At 58.1% G+C, this 9,613-nt stretch overlaps 4 protein-coding genes across 4 annotated transcripts, besides 6 other annotated features; all 4 read left to right on the top strand.

Annotated features, from left to right (window-relative positions):
- Window positions 1-509: 509 nt before the first annotated feature.
- Window positions 510-544: a sequence feature (GA-rich).
- A 435-nt stretch (window positions 545-979) lies between these two features.
- Window positions 980-1,004: a microsatellite.
- A 10-nt stretch (window positions 1,005-1,014) lies between these two features.
- On the top strand, window positions 1,015-2,901 carry Tco025E_07836 (uncharacterized protein; the record flags this gene model as incomplete). Its single annotated transcript, XM_029374695.1, has 1 exon — window positions 1,015-2,901. The coding sequence occupies one exon, from the start codon at window positions 1,015-1,017 to the stop codon at window positions 2,899-2,901; it is 1,887 nt and encodes a 628-aa protein (XP_029225194.1).
- A 308-nt stretch (window positions 2,902-3,209) lies between these two features.
- Window positions 3,210-3,229: a microsatellite.
- A 143-nt stretch (window positions 3,230-3,372) lies between these two features.
- On the top strand, window positions 3,373-5,214 carry Tco025E_07835 (putative tubulin-tyrosine ligase; the record flags this gene model as incomplete). Its single annotated transcript, XM_029374694.1, has 1 exon — window positions 3,373-5,214. One exon carries the CDS (start codon window positions 3,373-3,375, stop codon window positions 5,212-5,214), a length of 1,842 nt encoding a protein of 613 aa, XP_029225193.1.
- Window positions 5,215-5,411: 197 nt separating this feature from the next.
- Window positions 5,412-5,454: a sequence feature (A-rich).
- An 81-nt stretch (window positions 5,455-5,535) lies between these two features.
- Window positions 5,536-5,560: a microsatellite.
- A 39-nt stretch (window positions 5,561-5,599) lies between these two features.
- Window positions 5,600-7,783, top strand: Tco025E_07834 (vesicular-fusion protein NsF; the record flags this gene model as incomplete). The annotated part of the gene is made up of 1 exon (XM_029374693.1): window positions 5,600-7,783. One exon carries the CDS (start codon window positions 5,600-5,602, stop codon window positions 7,781-7,783), a length of 2,184 nt encoding a protein of 727 aa, XP_029225192.1.
- Window positions 7,784-7,787: 4 nt separating this feature from the next.
- Window positions 7,788-7,822: a microsatellite.
- A 663-nt stretch (window positions 7,823-8,485) lies between these two features.
- On the top strand, window positions 8,486-9,352 carry Tco025E_07833 (uncharacterized protein; the record flags this gene model as incomplete). The annotated part of the gene is made up of 1 exon (XM_029374692.1): window positions 8,486-9,352. The coding sequence occupies one exon, from the start codon at window positions 8,486-8,488 to the stop codon at window positions 9,350-9,352; it is 867 nt and encodes a 288-aa protein (XP_029225191.1).
- Window positions 9,353-9,613: the final 261 nt, after the last annotated feature.

Genomic DNA, 9,613 nt, shown 5'->3' with positions numbered 1-9,613 from the left:
CATTAACCAGTCGGCGTGTTTGGAAAACCTCGCAGCCTACGGGGTTGGGTCGTGTTTCGCGTGCGTGCGTTTTGGTTTATTTTCTTCCCGGGCGATGCGGTTCGGGTTGGGCGGCAAACGTGGCGCGTGGGAGATGAGGCGGCCAGCGGGTGAAAAAGAAACGCCATAAAAAAAAAAGGAAGAAGAAGCAAAATTTTTTTTTAAAACAATCATGGTAATAGTAAAGCAAATAATCTCCACTAGCAAACGCAGCGGCACAAGATGCGCCGCAAAACGCATACGGGGGACGAAAAGGGCAACGCGCCCAGAGAGAAACCTGCATGCATACCCTCATATGCCTGCACTTCCTACGATCTCTCACACTACCCCCTCTTTGTTTGCTTGCATGCTTCTCTGTCATTCTTTGAGCCCCCCGGCCCTTACTTCCTTTTTATGTGTGTGTGCTTCCATCCCCCACCCCCAATGTGCATGCTGAACTTTCTGCCTCTCTTTGCATTTCCTGCTCATACTCTCTTCATTTCCTTTTTTTTCTTTGTTTTTGCTTCGATTGCATGGAGACCCCCCTGTTTCTTCTTTTTCTTTCTTATTGCTCCCCTGTGGGCTTCCTTAAACTCCTTGCATCTTACTTACTTCTACGTTTGCCTTACCGTGCGTTGTTCACGGGGTTTCTTCGGGGAAGGGAATGTTGGGTTTAACGGCGTGGAAGGTTCCAGGCCTCTGCGCAGTCCCCCGTCTTGTCGTCTTTGTTGGATTTTTCCGGCTCAGTTCCCCAAATGCGTCGCTGCATGGGACGCGCGCGCGTCATTTGTGAAGCTTCTTTTTCTGCGCGTTCCTGCGCCATTCCCTCTGCGGTTTCCCCGCTGTTTGTGGGAGAAGTGCGCCCACCGCCCACTGCCTCTGCCCCTGAGTTGTGCGCTTTTCTTATTGCCTTTTCTTCTTCTTCGCCCTCTACGGCGGTGCGGCAGGGCAGCTGTAGTGCGTAGTTCCTGTTGTTGTTGTTGTTGGCCAGCGGCAATGGCGGCCGAACGGGAGTTGCTCACGGTGGCGCTGGGGAACTACGCCTCGCTTGTGGCGGCGCAGTGGGCGAACGGCACCACGCAGTACGACGCCTCGCGCCGCACGCTCTACACCGAGCGGCGGGTGGAGGCCGTGCGGGGTGGGGCGGCGACGCAGCAGCGCACCGGGGCGCCAGTGCGGGTGCCACGCCTGATTTTATTGGATGCGCCGCATGCGACGCGGATGAAATTTCCCCGTCGCAGAGCCCGCCCGGAGACGACTGCGGATGCGGAACACGAAGCAGGTCGTGGGGATTCCTTTGGGGAAACGAACCATGCGGCAGAGGGGGACGCCTTCTTCTCCCCCGCCTCCTCCGCTTCGCGCGATGCGGATGATAACAACGAGGGTAATAATAATAATACTAATAGTAATAGTAACACCGCTGGGATGCAAGAGTGGGGAGGGGCGGAGGAGCTGCAAGCATCTGACGGGCCCCATCCTCGTCCTCCTTCCACGCAGGGTGCGCCTGGCACTCAGGGCGCGTGCAACTCCATGAAACAGATCAAGCGGGGTCTTTTTAATGAGCATGACGAAGTGGTGCCGTGGTGGCACTACATTCGCACTGGCGTGAGTGAGGACTGCGTGCATGTCCTCCACCCACTGCACAGCCTGGGCGGGAACGCGGGCGATGTACCACTGTTGCATAGTTTTGGCTTTGGAATGTCGCAGCTGTCTTCCTCGCGCAGCTGCGACGTTGCGGCGGTGGTGGGAAGTATGTGGCAGCAGCTAGAGGAGGCGGATTCCTTGCAGGGAGTGCAGTGCTTCCTGGACGGCGACTCCGCCTTTGGTGGGGCGGCGTGTAACGTGATGGAGGAGTTTTGGGAAGACGCGGGGAGGAAAATTCCCGCCGTCTTCTTCGCCTGTTTTCAGCCCCTGCCGGAGGAGGTGGTGACCCTGGACAGCGCGGTGGACTTTGCGGACAGGCGAAAAGATGAAATGTGCCTGAACCGACTTCTTGCCACCTCGCACCTGACACGGCAGGACCGCGCGGTGTACCTGCCGCTGGAGCTGGAGCAATGGAGAGGCGCGTTTGCAGAACACACAGCAGCAGGTGTGAGCGCGCCCTCGTGGCTGCGGAACGACACTGCCACGGCTCAGTTGGTTGCAATGGCCGCCGACTCCGCCCTCTACGGTGTTCGCGATGATGGGAGCGTAAGCGCGACAGCGACGAGTGGGCCTGCGTTTTACCTGCATGACTGGCAAGAGGCAGTGCGGCCCACGAGGACGCTGCGTGTGGCATCCGCCCTTGCAGCAGTCCCGCTGCGTGTGTACGACGCCCACACTCCTCGAAACGATCTTTGGGATCTGCTCCAGCGCTATCCGCTGCTCTCGACGTCGCAGGTCAGCAGGGGTGGCTGCTACGCCCCCCTAACCCATCCCGTAACTCTCGATGCTCAAACCGAAGCTGGGCGTGTGTTGGGTCACGCCTTGACGTTGCGCGGGGCAGGCAAGCTGCATGACCTAACGTATCCCCGACAAGAGGCTTTGCTGCGCTACGCGCTGCCGCTGCGCACGTCAAATTATCTGCCCCTTGTAACAGCGAATAGCTACCCCATTTCACCTACGTTCCCACAAGATTTTCTGCTCCCGCAGGAGCTTTTGGCCTCGGGGGCGCTCGATGGCATCGATGTTGGCTTTCACGCTGTATCAACGTTCGGATCTGCGCCCATGATTCAGGAGATTCTAACGGCGGCAGAAAAGGTGCTGCACCGCCGCCGACACCTTTACGAGGAGACGTACGGCATGGAGAGTGAGGAGTGGAAAGAAGTTGTGGAGGATGTTTTGCAGATACGGGATGACTACGATCACCGGAATAACCAAAGTGAGGACGAGGACCTCGAGTGAGTTGGCTCCCCTGTTCAGCAACAAGGCTGTGGTAACCGCTGTGCGTGCTTGAGCATGTAGATAGAAACACGCATGCAACAAGAAACATTAATAATCGGAGCAAAGGGGGTTAATTGGGTGCTGACTCCTTGGATTTATTATTCCCATCCCTCCCGCTTCTTGTTTTTTTTTTCACGTTGCCCCTCGTACCTCTTGTGTCATGTGCCTCCATGCACTTGTTGTTGTTGTTTGTTTCATGGAGGGGTCTGCGTCCAGCTACTTGATTATGTTCCTCGCTTTGTGCCCTTGTCGTCTCTGGGGTCGCTTCGATATATATATATATATATATGTGCGACTTTCATTTCGGGCTGTTCGCCTTTTTTCTCGATTGCATTGGGTGAACTCGGCTGCGGGGCAACCTGCGGTGTGAAGGGTTGAGGGTGCATTGCGGCACCGCACAGCGCGGGGACCCCTTCGCACGGGGTTGGCTGCATGCAGAAGGCTGAGGAGGAGGAGCGCGAGGGCGGGCGGCGGTGGATGACGGAAGCGCAGCGGCGGCGAAACGGGCGCCTGGCACACGGCGCGGTGCACCTCGCCGCCCCTCCCGTGCGGCACTACGACGAGGGCAACGGAAGTGTGTGGCGAACGACGACCAAAGTTCACACCGTCGTGCGAAGCGCGGCGGCCGACGCGTGCATCACGCTCTGTCTGAGTCCGTTTCGCAGGCGGCAGCCGACCATTGCGTTTCTGCCGCTCGACCGCCCGTGGGACGGCGACCCCCACAGCGGCGACACCGCCGCGTACGTTGAGCCGCCTCCGCTTGCCTGGCTGCCACCGCCGCACACGGGGGCGCAAACGGAGGTGCAGCGCGGAGGGGCGTACGCTGTGTTGGGCTTCACGATGTCCGACAACGCGGTGCACTTTTCAAGTGTCATGTGTGCGTTGGAGCGGGCCGGGTTTACGGAGGAGGTGAGTCTCCTGTCGACGTCGTGGTCCCTGAAGTGGTGCAAGCGCCCGGTGCGAAGCGACTTTGCGCGGCTGCTGCCGTTTCAGCGGGTCAACCACTTCCCCGGAACCTGGCGCATCGGGAAGAAGGATGAGCTGCACAAGCACCTCGTGGCTGCCCGGGGGCGCTGGTGTGACGAAAAGGGCGGGGGCTCCTTTGGGGACTTTTTCCCCGAAGGCTGGGTGCTGCCGGAGGAGCAGGAGGCCCTGACTCGGGTGCTGCGCTCAGGCAAGGAGCGCGGTCAGCTATTTATCGTTAAGCCCACAACCAGCGCCTGTGGACGCGGCATTTATCTCGTGAGGGGCAATGAGCGCGCGCAGCCGCCATCGCCGCTGCGTCAGCCGGACGGCTGCGGTGAGAGTGACACGCGTTCTCGACGGCTGCTTGTGCAGCGCTACGTCGCCGACCCACTGCTTGTGGAGGGCTATAAGTTTGACCTGCGACTCTACGTGGTGGCGACCTCCTACGCCCCACTTCGGGCATATTTGTACGAAGAGGGGCTCGTGCGGTTTGCCACGTCGCCGTACCCCACGGCGGAGGCCGCGGACGCACCCCCCAGCGCCTCCCTCACCGCACACCTCACAAACTTTACCATCAACAAGAAATCCGAGGACTTTGTGCCGCCCGACGAGCCCGCTGCCAAGGAGGGCGGGATGAGTGCCTCCAAGTGGACGCTCGCGGCGCTACAGAGGCACTTTTGCACGCGTGGTTTGGACTGGAACGCAACGATGGCGCACGTGCAAGACCTTCTTGTGAAGACGCTGCTTGCGGTGGAACCGCACGTCATATTAGAGCAAGAGGCTATCAGTGACACGGTGGGTGCCGGCTGCTTCGAAGTGTACGGGGTGGATGTGCTGCTGCGACGCCCGCATTCTTCGCACAACCCCGTGCCGATGCCTGTGTTGATGGAAGTAAACATTATGCCCTCCCTCAGTACGCACTACTCCTTGTTGGATCAATGCATCAAGGGGAACTTTGTTGCGGACACGCTGACACTTGTTGGCCTCACCGCCGCGCGGGGGACGAAGCGGCGGGAAAACGCCGTCTTGACGCTTTCGCAAATGCGGGAAGAGGATAGGCTTACGTTTTCCTACGGGCATCCATTTCTTGATGCCCTGACGGATGCGACGGAGCTCGAGACGTGTCTGATTGCGGAGGAGGAGTTTGTGCGGCGCATGCACTTCCAACGACTCTGTCCAACCCCGTACTCCTACGCGCGGTATCGCTCATTGTTCACCCCGAGTACAAGCGGCTCCGCTCATCGTTCGCTGAATGAGGTGCTGAGTTTATGGGAACAGGCGAAGTTGGAGGATCCACCAGCGTACTAGCTGAGTCGGGCCTGGGAAAGTCACAGGCAACAATAGGCGGCACACCCTCTTTCTCCGAGTCCTGCTTCAAAGGGAGTCTGACATTGTGGCACGTTGCATCAGCTAACGTCATTTCTTCGTGTTCTGTTTCTTCTTTCCTCTCCGCTGCAGAGAGGGGTGTCTGGCTCCCGCGTGGTGGCAATGCTTTGCCGCGGCGCCTTGTCTTCCTTTTTTTTGTTTTCCTTTTCTACTTTTTTTTTTAATTCTCCCTCGACTTTATTTTTCTCCTCCTCTCACTCTCTCGCTTTGTGTATTGCGGTGAAGGTATTTGAGGGAAGAAGGATATATATATATATTTATATATCTAGCTGGTTTGCGGCGCAGCTGCAAAGAGCCCGTATTCATCATGTCCGCGCCTCTCATTGTGTGCTCCGTCCTCAAGGACGAGGATGCCCGCACCAACCTGCTCTACCTGAACCCGCACGACGCCCACAGCTGCGTTGGTAGCTCAGGGATTGTCATGCTCAACGACTTCCTCTTCACGGTGTCCGTCAACGCCGGAATCAAGGCCGGTCATGTCGGGATGAACAGCATCCAGCGTCGCCTGCTCGGCCTCTCCACCACGACAGGCAGCACGGTGATTCTTCGGACGCCCCCGCAGCACATCCCGGCCATTGCGAAAATGACCTTGAGGGTGGAGCACATCGTGGCCTCCAAAAAAGGCGGCACGTTGGACTGCATGGAGTTTATTGGCTACTTTCTCGCGCAGTTCACGGGACAGTGCTTTCGCGAGACGCAGATGTTGGCTGTGGTACTGGACTCCAGCCTCCGACTCTTGGTGACTGTCACGCAGCTCAACTGTGATGGCCTGGGAGACGTTGGCGTGCTTGACCCCAGCACGAGTCTCATTGTTCTTGCCACGGAGAAGAGCGAAATTACGCTCGCGAACGTGCCGGACAACCAGTTGGATGCCCAGCAACCACAGTTGATGCAAAACTTTAACCTTGAGAGCCTCGGCATCGGTGGACTGCGGAGCGAATTTGCGCAGGTGTTTCGTCGTGCCTTTGCGAGTCGCCTCTTCCCTGCCTCCTACATGAAGAAGCTGGGGGTGAAGCACGTCAAGGGGGTCCTGCTGTACGGTCCACCCGGCACCGGAAAGACACTTATTGCCCGCAAAATTGGGGAAATCCTCAACTGCCACCCGCCAAAGATTGTCAATGGACCCGAGGTGTTTAACAAGTTTGTTGGCGGGACGGAGGAAAATGTGCGGAAGCTCTTTCTGGATGCCGAGGCGGAGGATGCGGCAAAAGGGGAGCTCTCCAAGCTCCACCTGATCATTTTTGATGAGTTCGATGCCATCTGTAAGCAGCGCGGTGCCGTACGGGATTCCACCGGCGTCAACGACAACGTGGTCAATCAACTGCTCTCCAAAATTGACGGGGTAAACTCGTTGAACAACGTCCTTCTCATCGGCATGACGAATCGACTGGACCTCATTGACGAGGCAATCCTGCGGCCGGGCCGCTTTGAGGTGCACGTGGAGATCAGCCTCCCAAACGAGGAGGGGCGAGAGGAGATCTTTCGCATCCACACCCGCGGGATGCGTGAGAACGGCGTCATTGGCAAGGACGTGGACCTGGCGGAGCTCGCCGGGATGACCAAAAACTACTCCGGTGCCGAGATTGAGGGCGTGGTGCGCTCCGCCATCTCCAACGCGTTCAACAAGCACATAGACCTCGACCATCCAACCGAGGTGGTGAATGTGCGGGACGTGTTTGTGTCACGGCAGGATTTTCTTCATGCTGTTGAGGAGGTGCAGCCGGCCTTTGGGAAGGCAAAGGAGGAGTGTAGCAACCTCAAGGGCGACGGTATCATTTCTTACGGTAAACAGTGGGAGGGAGTTGAGAGCTGCTGCGACCGGTATGTGGAGCTGCTAAAGGGGGAGGGTAAGCGTATCAATTTGCTTAGCGTGTTGATTGAGGGGCTGCCAAGCTCCGGTAAGTCAGCCGTGGCGGCGCACCTCGCAGAACGGGCCGAATTTCCCTACGTCAAGGTTATCTCCAGTGAAGGCATGGTCAGCTATGGTGAGCTGCAAAAAGTAAATATCATTCGCAAGGCCTTTGAAGATGCCTATCGATCTCCTGCAAGCGTTATCATCATTGACGACATTGAGCGCATTATTGAATTCTCGCACCTGGGTGGTCGATACAGCAACGCAATCTTGCAAGCGTTACTCGTGCTTATCAAGCGACCGCCGCCGGAGGGCAGAAAGCTACTCGTGATCGGCACAACAGCCCTGTATGAGGTGCTGGATAGCCTGGAGATGGTCTCATGCTTCTCCGTGAAGGTGGCGCTGCCTGGCGTCCCTCCAGAGGCGCTACCGGTGATTGCCCACGAGCTTGGGCTTCCCTTTGCAACCCAGGCGGATCTGTACCGCTGCGTTGACCACCTCCTCCCGGCGTCTATGCCGATGAAGCAGCTGCTGCTTGTCTTGGAGATGTCTGTTGAGAAGGGGCCAGACGGGAAGCCCGTCCTCACCGCCAACACCTTTGAGCAGGCGCTTGAATCCGTTGGGGTGCGTCGAAGCTGAGTCTGAGGAGGAGGAGGAGGAGGAGGGAGGGGAAAGAGGCTTGCGCATTTATGTGTCCTCGCCGCCACTTCACATCAGATATGTGTGTGTGTGTGTTGTCGCCGTCCTGTCCCCTTCGCTTCCGCTCCAGCGAGAAGGCGGCGCGTGCGTTGTTGCGCGTTTGGTGGTGTGCTCCTTCACTCCCCTCCCCTCCGAACTCCCGTGAGGAAGCTGGGAGGAGGTCAACACAAGTGGAGGAAAGCAACGGGCAAGTGTTAAGAGAACTTGAGGAGGATTGATATTTATATCTTTTAACAAACGAAAGGGAAAGAGGGAGGGAGAAAAAAAAGGTGAGTGGAGGCTGCATGTGTCTACACACGGTGTCTGCGGTCACTTTTTGTCAGGGGTTGCGGGGCGGAAGCCTCTCCGTTTTATATTCGCCACTCACCGTCCTTTCCTTTTTTTTTGTTGTTGTTGTTCTGCTGTTTCTGCGTTTCTTTGGTTTGCCGTTGCCGGTTTGTGTTTCGTGGTTAATTTCTTTCTTGTTTTTTTTTGTCTCTCGCTCTCTCGTGGCGGATTGGCATCTTTTTCTTCTTTACCCCCCACCCCACCCCTCCACTGCCTTCTTTGTCTGTCTTCCGCCTCCGCACCGCACGCGTGCTCCAGCGGCAGCAGCTCTCGCCACCGCTTCCCTTCGCTGCGCCCCCGCCCACCCTGCTTTCCATGCGGGCGGACGAGGCGGGCCCTGCGCCCACGGCGGTGTCGCTGGGCAACGCCGCCACCCTGACCTACACGGTCGCCCCGCACCCTTTTAGCTACCAGACTCTTTTCGCCATCCTGCTCGCCGCCGCCCCGACGCGGCGGGAAAGGGCGGGCCGCCTGATGTCCTGGCTGTGGAGCCCCGGGGGCGGCTCCGCGGAGCGGCGCATTAAGCAGACCCAGACGGCCTTTGCGCGGTGCTTCTCGCGGCAGCTGGAGGTTAGAAGCAGCCCCGTTGTGCTGAGCGTGGCGTGTGCCCTGCTCTCGTATGGCCAGCCGCACTGGGGCATGCTGTGGGCGACGACGCATGGCTTGTACTTTAGAAGCGCGGCGAGAGGCGACCGCTTTCTTTTTCCTCTCAAACGCACCAGCGAGACGCAACGGTGGGCGGAAACCACCGAGGATCACGACGAGGCCTGGGGAGACGAGGCGGAGGCGGTTAGGGAGGTGTTGCCGTTCAAGGACGTCGTCTCCCTGCTTCCCTCCGTCGCGCTGGCGGTGGTGGAGGACGGTGCGCCGTACGTGACGGGCATACCGAACCCGGTCGTGAGGCCCAACGCCCTACAAGTCTTCACCGTCTCCCCCAATCAGATCTACCAGTTTGTGTACCTCCACACACTGACGGTAATCCCGCCCTCTAGCCTCCCCGCCATGGAAGGCAACTTCGAAAATGTGCTGCTGCAGCACGAGTATGACACCATTAAATCATTGCCCAGTGAATTCGATGCCGTGACGTTTTGCGCCCTAACCGAGCGGCTCTGGGAAGCGCGTCTGAAGTCACTGCAGATACCGTCTTGTCGGGACGGCGTTGCATACGCCGCGAGTCACTGATGTTTCCTGGGAAGAGTGGGGCGGTAGACTTCTAGGAAGGTCCGTGTTGCTTCTTGATGGCTCCCGCGGCGCCTAGTTCGTTCCTTGGTTGATTTCTTCTGCCTTATACTAGCTTACCCGGGACGCCACGTCCGAGTGGCGTCAACATTTTTCACTCGCTTTTTTTTTCTCTCCTTCTTTTCCGCTTATATTGCGTTGGTGTCTTTGCTTCTCCTGGCGTTTGTGATGTTAGAAGGAGAGAACACCACCGCGGCAAAAGTA

Source organism: Trypanosoma conorhini (genome assembly GCF_003719485.1).
Source record: "Trypanosoma conorhini strain 025E chromosome Unknown Tco_14.4_contig_00644, whole genome shotgun sequence".
Classification (NCBI taxonomy): domain Eukaryota; phylum Euglenozoa; class Kinetoplastea; order Trypanosomatida; family Trypanosomatidae; genus Trypanosoma; species Trypanosoma conorhini.
The sequence above is the reverse complement of the archived record's forward strand: the minus strand, read 5'-3'. Positions and strand labels throughout refer to the sequence as shown.